The sequence below is a fragment of the Neomonachus schauinslandi genome, chromosome 15 (genome assembly GCF_002201575.2).
Source record: "Neomonachus schauinslandi chromosome 15, ASM220157v2, whole genome shotgun sequence".
NCBI lineage: Eukaryota > Metazoa > Chordata > Mammalia > Carnivora > Phocidae > Neomonachus > Neomonachus schauinslandi.
In genome coordinates, this window is record NC_058417.1 from 4,682,368 (window position 1) to 4,700,994 (window position 18,627).

The window sequence follows — 18,627 nt, forward strand, 5'->3', positions numbered from 1 at the left end:
CAGCAGAGTTCAGACTCTGGAGATAGGCCGCCTTGTCAGCAACTGCAGAGACACAATTCACGCACCCCGCATGACCTACTGTGGGCCCCACAATTCATCGGGGCAGAGTGATGAGTGAAACATTTTATAGAAAGTCTGTATGGGGGTGAATTTGCATACATTCATCAGAAGCTCAACTGTAAAGAAGACATGAATTTGGAATGAGCTTTTTGTCTGTATTACCTTCAGTGCCGTCTGGCTCGGCTTGCTCCTCACGCTGCTTCTGCTTGAACTTCATGTTCCCATAATGCATCACAGCCCCCGTGAGCTTGTAGATGGAGACTTTCTCTTCAGGAGTGAAGCCCAGGATGTCAATGGCACTCTACCAGGAAAGATGAGAGGACAAAAGGGCAGAAGACACTAATTCATTTAGGAGAATTTATACCATATCCTTAACCATGCCTATAGAGGGGTGTTATTGTTATTCCCATACATAATGGATTTAAAAAAAAACAACTGTATGTGTAACTTACATCTGTGGCCATCAGCTCTTCTTGGTCATCAATGCTAGGGACGGTGATCTCCCCTTGACTGACAAAGGCATAGTCATATGGGTTGGTGGTGATCAGGAGCATTTCTGGGTACATAGAATTCAGGGTATATGTTTTACATTAGAAGTTGTTAATAAAATGGGGGTGCCTGGGTGGCTCAGTCGGTTGAGCGACTGCCTTCGGCTCAGGTCATGATCCTGGAGTCCCTGGATCGAGTCCCGCATCGGGCTCCCTGCTCGGTGAGGAGCCTACTTCTCCCTCTAACCCTCCCCCATCTCATGTACTCTCTCTCTCTCTCATTCTCGCTCTCTCAAATAAATAAATAAATCTTTAAAAAAAAAGTTGTTAATAAAATGATTAACTTCTGCCTTATACATTTAAGCTCCTTCTTACCAATTAGATCTGGCTTCTTGTTAGACATGATCTGATAGAAAATGTGGTAGCTTCTTTCCGCCTTCAGCTGGAAAGTAACTCTAGACTTCTCCAGAAGATCTGCAATGAAAAGAAGACACTGGTCAGGGGGGAAAAATTATAAAGTTCCGGAACTGATTTTGGAATTTGGGATGATTAACTAAAAAATCTCACTGGCCTGTTGAGATTTCAGCTGAATGTTGTGCCTCTACAACATAGGCTACATATTTTGCCTCTACAAACACCATTACGGGTGCTCTTACCACCTCTAGAAGGAAACTAAAGCATGCCTGGCCCAAGACATCGACATTTCTCTTGCAGAAGATCCTTGACATTGGGGATATAATTGATCATTATTATTATTTTTAAAGATTTTATTTATGGGGCGCCTGGGTGGCTCAGTCGTTAAGCATCTGCCTTCGGCTCAGGTCATGGTCCCGGACGCTTAACGACTGAGCCACCCAGGTGCCCTCGATATAATTGATTCTTGAGAACCCTTCCCTCCTGAGGGTCTTTTCTTGCTTTATAACAGAGAGAGCACTAAAAGTAACATTTATCAAGTCTCAGGCTAGGAAGAAATCACCTATTCTCAACCTGAAGACAACTCATTTACCCTAGTGGAGTGTTGTCTTAGAGAAAGTTGAAATCCATTCTGAGACTGGAATATCTCAGACAAGCCCCCTGGCTTTTGGCAGTTCTTACAGAATCATTAGCTCGTGACTGGGATAAAGCACACTGTGGGCTGTGGATAAGATTGGCATTAACCATGGGCATGTTTGGCACCAGACTGGTGTTTCACAGGCTCCGGGCTCAGCAGGAGCTGCAAAATATTCCTCCAGACCATCATTTGTCATTCTTGGATTCTGTTTAGGAGGTCCTATTGCTCACATGTTTCAATATCAGCAGAAGCCAGTTTTCCCGTGGTACCGAAGTGGATCCTGATGAATTTACCCTTGCAAGGAAAAATGATGATGTTATATACAAAACTTGAAGCACTCGAGAAAAATGAGATGGAAATGATAATTCAGATGTGCTTTCTCTGGCACAGAAGGGCTGAGAACATCCCTCTGTGACCAGGAGACTTACAAAGCGAGAGGAGTTGTCATTCCTCACAGTCTTGGCGTTGCCAAAGGCCTCTAGTAGAGGGTTGGCGCTGATGATTTGATCTTCAAGGGTCCCCTGCAAAGACAAGAGCGGTCCTCACCTCTGGGGCTCCAGAATTCCTGAGAGCGCTCAGAGTCTTGAGTCTGACCCCAGACCCACCTGTATTTTGCCAGAAGTAATTTCCTCCTTCTTCTTGTCCCCAGTGACTGCAATTGTTGCAAAGTACTGGATGACACGCTTGGTGTTCACAGTCTTGCCCGCACCAGATTCTCCACTGTTAAAAAGAGACCAAACATACATGAGGATTTAAGCTATGTGACAAATGAAAGTACTTCCTTCATCAGCATTTACTACCTTATGCGTCCATCTTTATATGTCTTTGTCAGTTTCTCCTAGCTCTTTTCTCTTCAGCCTACTATAGCTCATATTACTTATGTTGTTTTGCACTGACAAGAAGTAGGGAAATTCATTCATTAATCACCTAATGCATATTTCTGGAAAATGTGCCAGGCTCTGTTCCAAGTGCTGTGGCCTGAACTTGAAAGGTCCAAAAGGCAGCCACCCAATGACTATATGGGAAATGAAACCGTAAAAAACTCTATGATAAACAATACGTATGTTCTTCAGTTTCCTTAGACTAAAGACATGGCTTAAGTGAAGCCTCTGAAGGACTAGACATTTCTCAAGGAGGCCTTAAAGATGGGCCACTGGGAACATTCCCAACGGCTCAACGTTCAGAAGGCTGTATATGTTGTTCACTGCCATGTAACGGGTCCTGGCTGTGCACAGAGAAAGGGTTTATAGCCCCTACTCTTAGGAAAGTTCTGGGCAGCTTTTAAGACTGGACTAGTAAATTACAAAGTTTAAGACATTTATTTTATATTCCGATGCAGTCTGAACCCTACAACAAAGTACAAACAGTATCCAGTTCCAGGCTGACCAGCTTGCTTCAATATGGGGGCACTAAATAATTTCTTTTAGTTTGTCGTTTTCCCAGTGCAAATAAAATACTAATACACCCCAGAATAGTAATACATACGTGATTAAGATGGACTGATTCTCCCGATCTAGAAGAAAAACAGTGGACAATCAGCATCATACCAGTTATGCAAACAGAACTTTCTATAGGGAAACACTTGGGGGGGGGGTGAGTATAAATACTGTGTCATTTTAAATGGAGTTTTAAAATATATTATTGTAAAGTTATATGTATTATTCTTAAACCTCTTAAGTTGAAGAGAAACATAAAATGTTGTTATATCTTAAATTCCTTAAGCCCTCATAGTAAGTGTGTCCTGGTTTAGTACTTTCCACAGCCAGACACTTCTCTTGTTGTCAGCTGTGAATTTCAGTAGCATACTCTCTGCTAATTCATGCATACAACTAAAAAATGCAAAATATACGAAGGGTTTGGACTGTAGTTTAATAGGTTTAAATAGTGTTCATCAAGCCAAGGTTGAGATTTAGTTTCTAAATGAGTCAATTGGCCTCACAAAGCGGGGGGGGGGGGGGGGGGGGGGGGGAAGTATCTTATGGCCACAGCCTGCAACCCTAACTCTGATCAGTCCTGCCAAAAGTATGCCATCAGGTGAGGGAACTGCCTCAATCAGAACAAAAATCCTTTTAAGGGAGGAGAAAACAACAATTTTGTTTTTGTGCATGTAGCCTCCAAATACCATTTTCATTCAAAGAGAGGCTTTCTTCTCTGAGATGGTCTCTGATGACTTTAAAGGTAACAGTACTCCTAAAAGCATCAAATTTGTAGTCAACAGGACACTTAAGCACAAAAGGATTGAACGTATATTTTTCATTTCCACTCAATGTGATTCTGCCATTACTTAATCTTAACTATTGTTACTTAAATCTATACCATAAATTATGTATTTCCAAGGAGGAGACTGCAAGCAGGTTAAGCTTAAAGGGATAGAGGAGAGCCGAGGCGTGGCCTGGTAAAATCATGGAAGTGGGGTCTGGAGAGCTAGGTTTTAGTTCCAGCTTTGACGGCATATCCCTCTGCACTTCAGTTACCTCTTCTGTACAACCAGGGGCTTGGATTAGATTATCTCCGAAGATCTGTTTAGCTTTAACACTTTGTGACTCTAGGTGGTCAAATAATTTGTATGAGAAACACTTGAGCCACTCACCCGTCAGCATGAACTGATAGGCATTGTCAGAGATGGAGAAGATGTGGGGCGGGGCCTCCTGACGCTTCTTGCCTCGGTAGGCTGTCACCACCTCTGCATTGTACACCGGCAGCCACTTGTAGGGGTTGACCGTGACGCAGAAGAGGCCGGAGTAGGTCTACACCAAAAAGAAAAAGAAAAGGAATATAATCATCTCATGGGGACCTTAGTGATCTACTATTTTTCAAAACTATTCATTAGCTGCATGAGCAGAAGGCCATGAGAATGAACTCACGTAGATCATCCAGGCTGCATAACGCTCCTTGAGGTTGTACAGCACAGCGGGCTCGTGCAGGTGGGTCATCATGGCCATGTCCTCGATCTTGTCGTACTTGGGAGGGTTCATGGGGAAGACTTGATCATCTTTCACTGTCAGAGTCTGGTAAACAGGGAAGATAACGGCTCATGTCAACTGAGAGATGGAACGCAAGGATTGATAAAATGTGGCCGGCTCCAGGGACTCTACTCACCGCTCCAGCTTCCGTCTTCACCGTCGCTTTCCCTCCTTCTCTGCTCTGGATGGTCCCTTTCACAAAGGATTCTTTGGGCTCCGCCACAAAGACAGATGTCTTGGCATCAAAGGGCCTGTTCTGGGCCTCAATGCGCTCCTTTTCAGACTTTCGGAGGTACGGAGCTGCCGCCCCAAAAATGGCCATTTCCTGGTCTGAACTCATGGCTGCTGAACTCAGCCCAGTCGAAGACCCTGCCTGGAAGGGAAAGAAAAGATATTCTAGAAATTCAGATATTCAGTGTCACATTTAGAAAAAGAAAACATTTTTGAGTCACTGAGCAGTTGAGCACTTAGCATTGTGTTGAGTATGACCACCTACCTCCCTGGCTTGGCTGGAGATGAAATGTCAGTGTTCGTGATCTGTGCCAATGCTGATAGGTATTTAATCGAGCATTTGCAGAGACTGTAGTTTCTGGCTCACCTGCTGTAGGATATTGTAGCTGCTTTCTCTGTTTTATTTGGTATGTATGTTAATTTCTATATGTGGCCTGTGATTGGCTTATACAGAACACAAGCTAAGATGACGGCAGGGTGTCCCCTAGCTCTTTCATGGAGAGCTGTTATCTTCCAGTTGGATTATAAGCACCTTGCAGGCAGGCAACACTTCTTTCAAGGCATCCTTCATACCTCTTAGGACACATGCTGGATACAGGGAAGGGCTCAAAGCTGGCTTTGTGAATTAAAAGTACAGTAGATTTATGTTGTGAAAATTCCACAAATTTTTGTACGTAGTGAAAATCTTTTCATTATCGATTTGGATTCATTATAGATTTACAAAGGCTACCTGATAAAGGAAAGCAAAAATGTAGGGAGATTTGCTTTACATTGTTTTGTTAAAAAATTATTCTATTTTACATTCGTTTCTCTTGTTTCCATAATTTTGAGAATTTGGCTTTTTTACTTGTCCTTAGTATTTCTCAAAGACTTATTATAAAATATTATCTGTTTTCTTGCTTTATTACTGAGATTCCCATAAAAATTTCACAAAACTTTCTTTTCAAGATCCATCCATCTCTTGCTGCTTTAATATTCATTAACCCTGTCAATAATGATCAGAGGTAATTTGTTTTATAATAATAAAGATATTTTCTTCACTTGTGTAAACTCTTCTACATTTTCCCATTCAAACTGCAGTGATTTGGATAATACAAAATACTTTGTCTTGCTGAAAATGCTCACAGTCATTTTTCATAACATTTAAAAATGTTTTTCCATTTTATAGACTGTGAAACATGCGGATTTAAGCTGTTTTTCCATTTTATAGACTGTGAAACATGCGGATTTAAGCTGTTTTTCCAAGGCAAGGACTCTGTTCATTCAGACAGCATTTCAGGGTTGATTTTTTTTTTTTTTTTTTTTTTTTTTTTTACAGTATATGGTGCTGAGGAAAATCTGTAATATAGGAAATTTACATTTTCTCTATAAATGAATAATAACACCAAAATGTTGTACTGCATGTTGTAAGTTATTTAAAAGACAGACAGCCGTGCTAGAAATAGAAAAAAAAATTGTGTATAAAACTCCTCAAAACTCTAAGAAAGCATTTAAAGGTATTGCAGAGGATATAAATGAATGAGAACGAGTTTCTAAAGTCCCTCTCAGAATTTTTCAAGGGAAGCATGATTGGCCATCAAATGAAAATGCTTTCATATTGTAACCCCCTGGGCACCCTCCAACCACTGCAAGATTTCTTGCACCCGGTGAAGAATGAGAGGGAAAAAAAAATCAGTATCTTACCTTAGAAATGCAACCTGGAAGTGGGTCAGCACTGTAAGAAAAAGAGCGAATTTCTTCTGGTTAGACTCTAACCATTCCCAATAATAGTGTAATTCTTAAGTGAGAGTCAGGAAATGACTGGGAACACTAAAACAGCTAATTAAAATTGCTACAGAGTAAGTTGGTGCCTCGCTGGAAGAACTGCCAGGGGCAGTGGGAGCCAGGATGTGTGGCATGCAGGCGGGCAGCCAGATATCCCTACCGTCTTCAGACAGAGCCCTGTCCTCACGCACACTTACCTTGAAGCTTTATGAGGAAAGACAAGTCGTACCCATTCCAAGGGTACTTTTATAGGGTCAAATATGGAAAACACGTAGCCTCCTCCTCTTTCTTAAAACATATTTGGCAAAACATGTTTTTGGCAATGAAGGCCTCCAAGCATAATTCCCCTCATATTAAAGATGTTTGGATATAATTAGAAGTATTTCCTCTCACATTTGGTTAAGTATATGAATCAATCTCCTATAAATAATTCGAGAGGTTGGCCATGTGAAAGCGATCTGGCTTTGGAATAATGTAAGGTGTTGTTTCAAAGACGGCTACGTTCCGCAGTCCCTGCACTTTTGTTGCTGTTGCCATGCAGTTTCGCCAAGTCGCCTGCCTGTGTGTGAAGCCTTTGCAACTGCCCGCACAATTGCACATTCTAGACTGGGAAGGGAACTTGCTGCTCTTTACCAGGGTGTTAGAAAAAGATTATCCGTTCCTCCCCAGAAGGCACCAAGTTTTTTTGTTTTTTGTTTTTGTTTTTTGGCTTTGTCGAGGGTGTTTGGAAATGTGATTTTAAAACTTGCTTCGTAACAAGCAGCCACACACAGTTGCTTTTGTTGCCTCTGGTCAGCTGCCCCTGATTCATTGTCAGATCAGACCACTCCCACCTCAGGCATGCTCCCCACTGCTTTGCGTCGCCAAGCTGAGATGTCCTGCTTCTCTCGCTTTGAAAAAATGCAAGTTGCTTGTGAAATCCTGTTTCCTCTGTGAAACTCGGCATAGGAAAATATTAGAAAACAGGGCATATCTCTGTCTAAATATGCAGCATCTAAGGCTTTTCCATCAGCTGCCCAAGGTATACATTTCACATTTTGCTTACAAACGATACCTGAATGTTGTTTTCTATTCTAATGTTTAATTAAAAAAAAAATGATTTTATCATCTCTTGTCTTGTGTCTCTTTATGTCAGCCTTGTCCGTCTGGGACGGAGACCAAATTTGCTCCATATCCCCTGTTTTGCAACAGTTCCTTTATTATTATACATACATTTCAATCGATTTAATGAAACAGATCGCCTTAGGAAAGCAGATATCTGGAGATACTGGTTGTAATGGTCATGTGATATATTACTGATTGGAAGGGACCATCTAACCCATATTCCTCGTTTGACTAAGAAAACAGCTGAGATCCAAAGAATAGAAGAGAGTGACCACAAATCACACAGCAGCCTAGACCCTGGCCACCTGATTGGCATGGCGGCCCAGTGTGCTTGCTGCTACCAATCTTCTACCTGGAGTAGATTAAAGCCATCAGGAAGGGTCTTCCAGGAGACATGCATCTGATGGGAGCCTTCCTAGCCAACCCTCAACCTGCTTTGTGGCCACAGGTATAGCATTTTTACTTCCTTACGTATCCGTGTTGTTATTGTTGTTTTTTTTCCCCCCACATCCATTTTTTTTCTTAGCAGGCATCTGAAAAATGTGGGCAATGCTTCTCAGGAAGAGAGGACATTTTCATAATGTTCTCAGTAGGATTTGATAGGAATTTTAAGACCTCCTTTTGACCCGTGCTGGATAGGTTTTTCAGTAAGCTTGTTGTAAGACATTGTTTTTTGCTTATTACTGCCAAATTATAAGGCACTTCAGCATTTATAGGTGATGTGGAACAAAGGGGAAGATGGGCCAAAGAAGGAAGAAGGGCGATCCCACACCCTTCCCTGGGCCAGTGGGACAATGGGAATCCTAATTACCTGCTAAGCTGTTCCCACATGTCTTATTCTCCCACGGTGCAATTTAAACCCATATACTCTTGCTTTCCATTCATATGGGTAGTTACCACTTAGCTTTTCCTTTATGCTGTCCAGGAAGGTTATACTTTGGGCTATGTGTCTCAATGGAATCCAGTTTAAAAAATCTTGATCATCTAGGAAAACTTCTCTGAGTAATTCATATTGCTACTATTTCTGCGTTTTGCACCAAAGTCATACTGATGGTTATGTGTGTTGAATTTACACCCAGATTGTCTATTTTAGGACTCATATTTTATGGACACTTCTGATAATTTATTTTGGCCCTTCACATGATTATAAAGGCAGCCATCAAGTCTGGAAACATAGGCTAATAAATAACTTACTGATATTACATTATAATATATAAAATAATATTCTCTTGGCCCCGGACTTGAGAGCCACCTTGTAGCTTTCATAGAGAGAAGGGTCACATCTCACTCATGTCATACCCATTACCTGGTGTGCGTTCTCTGAATATACAGTATATGGATATTCATGATGAAAGTCTTTATGGGCTATTAATAATACTTAGGATTTGTATTCTTGATAACATCAAGGAGAAGTAATGATATAGTGTAATCTGAATCCCCTATTTGAGAATATAGCCAGTGCCATTCTTTGCATAGACCTGGAAAATTAGGTTCATGTCGGGGGGATCAGGAGCTTTCTAGAATCCTATTATATCCTGGTATTAAGGAGAGGTTAGAAAGAAATAAAAGGTGACTTCCAGATTTCTTCCAGAACAGACTTCCCTGATAGGCAACAGTTTTATAGTCTTAAAGTATTCCTGTAGACTTAAAATAAAAGTGAGTACTACTTCTTAGTGGCAGGTTGAGTGTAGTTGTTTGATAGCCTTATGCTTATTCTAGCTTTGTCACCGCTTTAAGGACCAGTCTAAGGATGTTGTTTGCAAAATACCCTATGCTCTTTATTTCCTTTGCAATAGGGTAGAATGGACAATAATTACAGAGGGAAATGACCAAAGGCTTCACATTTTGTGCTTCTCTTCAGTCATTCCATAGCATCCGGACATGCTCACTCTTCACTTATGACTTTTGTGTGAACCTCTCGGCTCTTCACCCGCAGCTTGTTGACCTGGGACTCAGCAATGTCAGCCCGTTCCTCAGCCTCCTCCAGCTCGTGCTGGAGCTTGCGGAATTTGGATAGATTTGTGTTGGATTGTTCCTCCTGAGAATAAAAATGGAATTGTAAGGAACTCATACTGTGCATCTTTCTAGGTTCTGTTGGCTTAAGGGAAGAAAGGACTTGGTATCTGTGGAGAACTTAAAATACCCAGCAGGGAACATTGATGTCTTACCACCTCCTGGATTTTGGTTATCATTGAAGTGAACATTATGATTTATTTGGGGCTTGGTGTCCCATAAATAATTGCATACCTATTTTTTCAATGAAAACCTATTAAGTAAAGCAAGAAAAAAATATAAGAGCAGAGATGGCAAGAGTACAGGGCACTTGGATGACTCAGCTGGTTAAGCGTCTGCCTTCCGCTCAGGTCATGATCCCAGGCAAGTCCCACATTGGGCTCCCTGCTCAGTGGGGAGTCTGCTTCTCCCTCTACCCTTCCCCCCTGCTTGTGATCGCTCTCACTCTCTCAAATAAATAAAATTTTTTTTTTTAAAAAAGGCAAGAGTACTCTAGAAATCTTCCTTCTTGTTAATGTTTGCTAGAAGATGACAGTGGGCTTAAATAGATATTCTATATCATATTAAGGATGAATTTCTTAAAGGTCTCTTTAAATTGAAATAAATGTTGAATTTTATATATCATTTTGGAACATTTCAAAAAAATCATTTTTCTCCTATTTTGGATGTAATGATTCTACTGACAAATTCCCTAATATTAAGTAATCCTTACATTGAAGGAATTAACCTGCTTAAACACTGATGGATAATCCCCTTAATAAAGGGTTTCAGCAACTTAGTTATTTATCTTTGCTGGAACTACGAGTAAAACTGCCTTTAGTTCCATCCTCCCCCACCGCTTCTCTCTTGGACACGTTTTGGTATGACGGTTACGTGAGCTTCTTAAAATGATTTGGAACGCTTTCCATCTTTTCCCATGCTCTGGAATGGCTTACATAGCTCAGGGATTATCTGTTACTTGAAATTTTGAAAGACCTGTCTGGACCTGAGTCCTTTTTCAGAAGTAATTCTCAAATAAGTTATTTAGCCAACTTAGTAATTTATGACCTTCTATAAAAAAATCATCAATCTCAAAGATTTCAACTTTGTTGACAGATTTATATTTTACATTAAAAAATAATTTCCTACTTGTATGGTTTGTCCCCTTTCTCTCTTCCTTCCCTTCCCTTCCCTTCCGTTTCCTTCCTTTCTTTTCTTTCCTTTCCTTCCTTTTCTGATCTCTGTGCCCAATGTGAGGCTTGAACTCATGACCCTGAGCTCAAGAGTCGCATCCTTGGGGCCCCTGGGTGTCTTAGTCGGTTAAGTGTCTGACTCTTGGTTTTGGCTCAGGTCATGATCTCAGGGTCATGGGATTGGGCTCCCACACTCAGCATGGAGTCTGCTGGAGAGTCCTTCCCTCTCCCTCTCCCTCCCCCTCTGCTCCTCCCCCTGCTCATGCTCTTACTCTCTCTTTTACAAATAAATAAAATCTTAAAAAAAAAAATGTTGCATGCTCTTCTGACTGAGCCCGCCTGGCAACCCCCCTTTCTCATTTCTAATGTGAGTTTGTATTTTCTTTCTCTTTTTCCTTGATTAAACTAGTTGTAAGTGTATTTATTTTATTAACTCCCCAGAAGTTACCAGATATTACTTAAAATTATCATAGTAGAAAATATTATACTTTAATTTATCAATTTCTACCTTTATCTTTAACAGTACTTCTTTCATTATTATTTTTAATTTCTTTATTGGACTGTCAATTTTTTAAAAATTTTGATTCATAAAGTAATGAATTGTCCTCCAAGGACAGCTTTGACTACACTCTTTAGGTTTGTAAAAGTAGCATCTTCCTTGAAATTTTACTTATAATTAATAATTATTCAGTAGTTTTTTTCTTTCCAATTTAACCCACGAATTATTTAGGAGAGTTAGTTTTTTAACATTTAAGCATTTGGGAATTTGTGTTTATATTTCTAACCACTTTATAATTTTATCACACTATGGCTAGAGAATGTGGCCTTCATTATTTCTGCTTTGAAATTTTTTGAGGTTTCTTTGAGGATTGAAAATTTACTTTTAAAATCAAGCTATTAATATTACAAATAATAAGCAATAAGTACAAAAATGCGCAAATGTTTTTAAGAAGTACAGTCTTCTAAGAAGCAAATGGCTTATTTACTACAAGGAGGGTTAAGTCTAATTATTTGTTCATTAGCTTTTCTTAACAAGGGACTTCTGTCTTCCCTTCCATCTTAAGGATACTTACAGCCTCCTCAGCTTGTCTCTTGTAAGATTTCACTTTGGCCTGAAGTTTATCTACCAAATCCTGAAGTCTGAGAATATTTTTCCGATCTTCTTCTGTCTGAAAGGTAATGAAAACCACAGGGCCTTACTTCAAAAGCACTTGACTGTTGTTTCATTTATATGAGTGTTTCACGTATGTATGGGGGGCACTTGGCTGATAAAAACCATTGTTGTACCTGGTAAGTGAGTTCCTTCACTCTTCTCTCGTGTTTGCGCAGACCTTTCACAGCTTCCGCATTACGCTTTTGCTCACTCTCAACCTCTCCTTCCAGCTCACGTACCTGCAAATAAGTAGGTTTTAAGAACTTTGAACTAATAAGGCACTGGGAGGAAATGGAAGTAGACAGAGATTGAGAGACCCACCCTGGCCTCCAGTTTCTGGATCTGCTTCTTCCCGCCCTTCAGGGCCAGCTGCTCAGCCTCGTCTAGACGATGTTGCAGGTCCTTCACTGTCTGCTCTATGTTCTTTTTCATCCGCTCCAGGTGGGCGCTGGTGTCCTGCTCCTTCTTCAGCTCCTCGGCCATCATGGCTGCCTGATGAACAGTAAAACAAAACCAGTTGAGAGAGCTGAGCTAGCACATCAGGATTCAAGTTTGACCAGGACCATTTTGCCCTCTGCTCACATCAGTGATGGCCTTCTTGGCCTTCTCCTCTGCGTTGCGGGCTTCCTGGATAATGTCCTCCATTTCTCCTTGCATTTGGGAAATGTCTGTTTCCAACTTCTTCTTGGTGTTGATCAGGCTGGTATTCTGTTTAAAAATAAGTTACAGTTTTTTTTATCATGTTACCAAAGTACTTATTGCTAGCTATTTTTAAAAATAATTTCAGATAAAAATTTACAAGTCAGATGCCCTTCAATATTAGTGTGTTATATAGTACATATATAGTACTATATAGTATATAGTAAATAAAATAAAAATGTTATAGAATATTCAGCATCTTCCAAGTACGTAGTCCATAATTAGACCAAATAGCTGTAAATTTTGTAAGTGCCATTTACCAATGAGACCATTCATAGGGACAAAATTTATAACAGATGTTCAAATATTCCATTTCTCCAAAATAAAGATGCCAATATTGATAACAAGGGTCAATAAAGATACAAACACAAGAGAATATGGGCAGCTTTAGAATATTTTAGGAAGTGAATCAATAATTTATGTAAAATAAAACAATAAAAGATCTCAATATACAGTGAAAACTTGGTAGAAGTATAAAACCTGGCTGTTATATAAAACACTTAAGCTTACATTGTTTGGGACACATAAGCATTTATTGAAGGTAAGTTCTTTGTGCCAAACCCCACCTGGGTGTGCAGGAGCTGGACCCTCTCACTGGCATCCAGGAGCTCCTGTTCTGCGATTTTCCTGCTCCTCTCCGTCTGCTCCAGAGTGGCCCGCAGCTCCTCGATCTCGGCCTGCAGCAGGTTGGCTCTGCGCTCCACCATGGCCAGCTGTTCCTTCAGGTCCTCCTGGCCCCGGAGAGCGTCATCCAGGTGGATCTGGGTGTCCTGTGGAATGAACGATCATTGAGACACCTCGTTCTCAGGGGTGCAATCACCCCAACCACTTTGGGGCTGTCTTTTGAACCCACTTACTTTGAGGATGCCTTGGGTGTTCCTGTAGTTCCTCAGGGCCTCTGCGGCCATGCGGTTGGCATGGTTCAGCTGGATTTCCATCTCATTGAGGTCTCCTTCCATCTTCTTCTTGAGCCTGATGGCATCATTCCTGCTCCTGATCTCAGCATCCAGCATGGTCTGCATCGACTCCACCACTCTGATGTGGTTTCTCTTCAGCTGGTCAATTTCCTCATCCTTCTCAGCAATTTTCCTGTCGACCTCAGACTTGACCTGGTTCAACTCCAGCTGGATGCGCAGGATCTTTCCCTCTTCATGTTCAAGAGATGCCTTTAATGACAGCAAGGGGTGACATTAGCGGGGAACGGAAGCATTCTGAAGTTTTTCTGCATACCTTTCCTTCCATTAATTTTGTGCTGTTTATTTTTTTTTATTCGATCTGTGTGGATGGGCCAAAATCTTTTCTGACCTGATTTGTTTATAATGCACAGTTGGACCTATACCTCTGCTTCCTCTAAAGCAGCCTGAAGTTCACACTTCTCTTGTTCCACTTGTTTCTTTATCTTCTCCAGTTCATGGATATGTTTCCCTCCTTCTGCAATCTGCTCTGTGAGGTCAGAAATCTCCTCTGTTGTTTGGGTAAAAGACAAGTAGAGATTTGATCAGACAGAGGACCTAAGGGAACCATTCCCAAGGCATGAATATTATTGCAAGTGAAAGGGCCTCACGCTGCAAGTTTTTGTTCTCTCGTTTCAAAGTTTCCAGCTGATCCAAGGATTCCTCGTAGGCATTCTTCATCTTGAACAGCTCAGTGCTGAGAGAGCGGGCCTCCTTCTGAGAGGCCTCAAGCTCAGCCTGGGTTTCCTCATACTTCTGTTTCCACTCTGCCAGGATCTGAAAAACCGAGAGGGGTTACCTGTTGTGAAGGACAGAAGAAGATGGTGGAAAGCAGAGGCTGCTGCACGAGTTACCTTGTCGAAGTTCCTCTGCTTCTTGTCCAGGGCGGCACAGGCCGCGTTGGTTCTCTCCACGTCCAGCATGAGGTCCTCCACCTCATTCTGGAGCCGCTGCTTTGTCTTCTCGAGGGAAGCACATTTGGCGTTCACGGCTTCTACGTGCTCCTCGGCCGCCTGCAGCCTCTGGGCCAGCTTCTTCCTTGAAGATTATATATGTTTGTAGAGAGGAGTGAACCAGAACAAGAATTAGGAGCTATTACCACGCTGAGAAGTATTGGAAACTTCATATGAAAAATATCCATTCATCTATTCAACAGACACTGATGAGCTCCTTTTATGAACCAGACACTGGATACACAGCAGTGAGCAAGGCAGAAAAAAGGGCCCTGACTCATGAAGCTTCCAAATGAGGACAAGAGAGAAATAATAGGCTGGTGAGAAAATGCATAATAACGTATTGCAGATATAAATGCAATGAAGAGGGCGCCTGGGTGGCTCAGTCGGTTAAGCGACTGCCTTCGGCTCAGGTCATGATCCCGGGGTCCTGGGATCGAGTCCCGCGTCGGGCTCCCCGCTCTGCAGGGAGCCTGCTTCTCCCTCTCCCACTCCCCCTGCTTGTGTTCCCTCTCTCGCTGTGTCTCTCTGTCAAATAAATAATAAAAATAAAAAATCTTTAAAAAAAAATAAATAAATGCAATGAAGAAAAGTGAAATAGAGTAAGGGGTGCGCAGCTATTCTAGATATTCAGGAAAGCCCCCTCCGAGGAGGTAGCATTTGCGTCAAATCAGAGAGTCAGAGTGAGCCGGAGGGAGATCTCAGGGAGAGTATTTCAGACGGAGGGACCAGCAAGTGCAGAGTCTTGAAGCAGCAGTGGGCTTGTTGTGCCTGACAAACAGCAGTAAGGCTTAGCTATCTGGATAATTATTTGTTACTCATTTCCTTAAGTAGGTTTCAGCATAGGAAGGCAGGTGTCATGTTTGTTTTACTCATGTCTTATTCCCAGGGCCTGATAGTGCCTGGCCAAGAGGAGCTAATTAATGAACGTCTATAGGCTAATTCACTGAAGGGCGTTACCTTTCTGATTCAACATGCAAAGTTTTCTGCACATTCTCTCATATCTGCACACTTACTTGGCCTCCTCCAGCTCCTCTGTGCGCTGGATGGCGTCCGTCTCGTATTTGGTCCTCCACTGGGCCACCTCGCTGTTGGCCTTGGACAGCGCCCTCTGCAGCTCGGCCTTGGATTCCTGCTCCTCCTCATACTGTTCCCGCAGCAGGTCACAGTCGTGGCGGGAAGACTGCAGGGCGTGGGCCAGGGCGTTCTTGGCCTGTGGAGATAGTTACACCTTCATTTTACTGCATATGTTTAATAACTGAGTTTCAAAACCCTTTGAAAGTTGGTGTAAATGGACTCCAGTTAGGGTTAGGTCATACAAAAAAACAGTGAGTCTGACAATATTATTATTTACCTTTATCTCTTCTTCCAGCTGCCTCTTTAATTCCTCAGTTTGTTGTGTAAATGCTTGTTTGCCCCTTGATAGCTGAGACACCAGAGCTTCTTTCTCATCTAGCTGTCGTGAAAATTCACCTGATAGATGAAAGAAATGGCACTGTTTTTTAAAGTGAAGAAACAATTTTGCAAGCCCAAAGTAGAAATAAGTGTTAACTCTTAACTCTCCTCCACTGAGTACTCAAAAGATTGAATTCTCTAAATGTCAAATCTCTGATTTTTATGGTAAAACTTCATATGAATCTGAATGAATAAATACAGCTGAAATCCTTTTTGTTCTCTCCATAACTAATTCTTTCTGGGTGTATGATAGTGTGCAAAACCTGGTTATGGGAGCCAGGATACTGAATTCTACATTGGTCTTTTGAGGTTCATCGATCTTTTGAGAGACAGGGTTATCCATTCCCCTTTCAGGTATTTGGTTCATTTGATGTATAGAGACAGAAGCTCGGTCTGCAACAGGAGTCCTGGACCCAGCCAGAGTGACTCCTAATCCCAAGCATCCTTTCAGCGTGGCCAACTACTCTAGGCTTTTCTGGAGCAGAGCTTGATCCAGTCCTGTCGAAGTCTTTATCTCCAGCTTTGTCCCCAGGTGACCTTGCAAGTAAGTTGAAAGTCTGAGCTGTTCAGTAAATCACACGTGTTCTTAGCTGTGTTTATTAGGCTCTCACATTACCAAATCCGTTGTTTTCAACCACATCATCTCCATTCTTAGTGCCCAGAAGAGGACAGTTACCAGATTCGGTCTGCAAGCGTCCTTTCTGGGTCGTCAGGTCATTGATCAGCCGCTGTTGTTCCTCCTCCTTTGATTTCAGCTCACTCACTTGGTCCTCCAGAGTGCGGCACATTTTCTCTAGATTTCCCTGTGTGAGAAAAAATAAAAGAAGGAAACAAAGATATTTTAATATAATTAAAAAAAAATTAATAAATACTTTTGGCATAAAATCAAATTCTCTTATATATAATTGCGATACATAAAAATTTTTTTCTTTATATTTTGATTGCTGTCCTCAGCTGAAAATACATGTTGGGATTTTTAAAGAGCTAACTGTGCAGTTCCATGCCCTATTAATACAAAAAAAAAAAAATTAAAGACAATGTTCTAAAATTTAAGATGTTGTAAGAATTGTATGGTATATTTTTCTAAAAGCATGTTTATAAATACTTGATTGCCTTTCTGTACGATGAAACTTGGCTTATTGGATAATTGAGAATATTGGAGACCTAGTTCTCCAACTGGAGCCTGAGAGAATGCAGGTGGCCTTTGTTCAAAAGCTGGTCCTGGGGCGCCTGCGTGGCTCAGTCCATTAAGCATCTGCCTTCAGCTCAGGTCATGATCTCAGGGTCCTGGGATTGAGTCCCACATTGGGTTCCCTGCTCAGCGGGAAGCCTGCTTCTCCCTCTCCCTCTTCCCTCTGAGCTCTCCCTCTCTCTCTCTCTCAAATAAATAAATAAAATCTTAAAAAAAAAAAAAAAGAAGCTGGTCTTGTCATTTGTTCATGGTGTGATGGGGCCAGTGCACTTAACTTCTTTGTATTTCAGTTTCTTCATATGGTAAGTGGAAATAATACAAATGCTAGTATCTTTCTTATCTCCTAGATTATTGTAAAAAAACCAAATGACATAATGTGTGTAAAGTACCCTGTGCAAACTATGATGTGTACGTAAAGGATCATTGTCACTAATAACAGTTTTCCAGGCTCTGGTACCTTGGCTTTAGAGACTGTTTCTACATTACTGGTGAGGTCATCGATCTCCATCTTCAGCTCGCTCTTCTCCTTCTCCAGCTTCTGCTTGACCCTCTGCAGGTTGTCTATCTGCTCCCCGAGCTCGGCCACGCTGTCCGCGTGCTTCTTCCTCAGGGTGGCCGCCGTGGCTTCGTGCTGTAGGGTGGCCTCCTCCAGGTCCCTGCGCATTTTCTGGAACTCAGCCTCGCGCTTCTTGTTCATCTCGATCTGGGCGGAAGTGGCCCCGCCGGCTTCCTCCAGGCGCTCGCTGATCTCTTCCAGTTCCCGGGAGAGGTCAGAGCGCTGCTTCTCTGCTTTGGCCCGGGAGGCCCGCTCTGCCTCGATTTCCTCCTCCAGCTCCTCAATGCGGGCCTGGGGGTGGTGGAAAGCACACACTTAGCTTCTCTGTGTCATAACTATGCCTCTCTGAGCCAAACTGATAGAAATCTGAACGTACTTGCAGCTCTTTGATCTTCTTCTGCAGCTGAATGCCAAGTGCTTGCTCGTCTTCAATCTTGCTTTGCAGATTACTCATTTCAAACTCTTTCCTTTTTGGAAAGTAGCAAAAAATAACAATTGAGTGTATATCCACCCATTAGAAAGCAAGGTCATAAGCAATTCTTTCACACTTACTTTTTGAGCTTTTCATCAAGTTGTTGTTTTTCATTTTCAATGTCCATTATGGATTCTTGGGCCAACTTGAGGTCACCTTCAAGTTTCCTCTTAGCCCTTTCTAGGTCCATGCGAAGTTTCTTTTCTTGCTCCAAGGACCCTTCAAGCTAAATATAAATAGTTTAGTCTAAAGGAGTGCTTAGCTTCCCTTTGAAGAAAAGAATTTCTTTGATAATCCTGGACTTACATCATCTACTTGTTGTTCAAGCTTGATTTTAGCTTTGGTCAG

General features: G+C 41.8%; 2 protein-coding genes across 2 annotated transcripts in view; both read right to left on the reverse strand.

Annotated features, from left to right (window-relative positions):
* Positions 1-4,902, reverse strand: part of LOC110584476 (myosin-1-like) — a 20,838-nt gene extending 15,936 nt beyond the window's left edge. Inside the window, exons 1-11 of the mRNA XM_044921798.1 lie at positions 4,699-4,902; positions 4,464-4,607; positions 4,190-4,346; positions 3,085-3,112; positions 2,205-2,319; positions 2,028-2,120; positions 1,830-1,893; positions 924-1,022; positions 513-616; positions 223-361; positions 5-42 (exon numbers count right to left, since the gene is read on the reverse strand). Coding sequence (XP_044777733.1) covers positions 5-42; positions 223-361; positions 513-616; positions 924-1,022; positions 1,830-1,893; positions 2,028-2,120; positions 2,205-2,319; positions 3,085-3,112; positions 4,190-4,346; positions 4,464-4,607; positions 4,699-4,902 — 1,185 coding nt within the window. The remainder of the gene's footprint in view (positions 1-4; positions 43-222; positions 362-512; positions 617-923; positions 1,023-1,829; positions 1,894-2,027; positions 2,121-2,204; positions 2,320-3,084; positions 3,113-4,189; positions 4,347-4,463; positions 4,608-4,698) is intronic.
* A 4,644-nt stretch (positions 4,903-9,546) lies between these two features.
* Positions 9,547-18,627, reverse strand: part of LOC110584712 (myosin-8) — a 24,763-nt gene continuing 15,682 nt past the window's right edge. The window contains exons 21-37 of the mRNA XM_044921799.1: positions 18,586-18,627; positions 18,360-18,505; positions 18,184-18,274; positions 17,709-18,098; positions 16,736-16,862; positions 15,959-16,077; positions 15,621-15,817; positions 14,506-14,689; positions 14,263-14,428; positions 14,038-14,162; positions 13,556-13,864; positions 13,265-13,468; positions 12,582-12,707; positions 12,321-12,491; positions 12,134-12,238; positions 11,920-12,015; positions 9,547-9,699 (exon numbers count right to left, since the gene is read on the reverse strand). Of these exons, the coding sequence (XP_044777734.1) occupies positions 9,547-9,699; positions 11,920-12,015; positions 12,134-12,238; positions 12,321-12,491; positions 12,582-12,707; positions 13,265-13,468; positions 13,556-13,864; positions 14,038-14,162; positions 14,263-14,428; positions 14,506-14,689; positions 15,621-15,817; positions 15,959-16,077; positions 16,736-16,862; positions 17,709-18,098; positions 18,184-18,274; positions 18,360-18,505; positions 18,586-18,627 (2,751 nt within the window). The remainder of the gene's footprint in view (positions 9,700-11,919; positions 12,016-12,133; positions 12,239-12,320; positions 12,492-12,581; positions 12,708-13,264; positions 13,469-13,555; positions 13,865-14,037; positions 14,163-14,262; positions 14,429-14,505; positions 14,690-15,620; positions 15,818-15,958; positions 16,078-16,735; positions 16,863-17,708; positions 18,099-18,183; positions 18,275-18,359; positions 18,506-18,585) is intronic.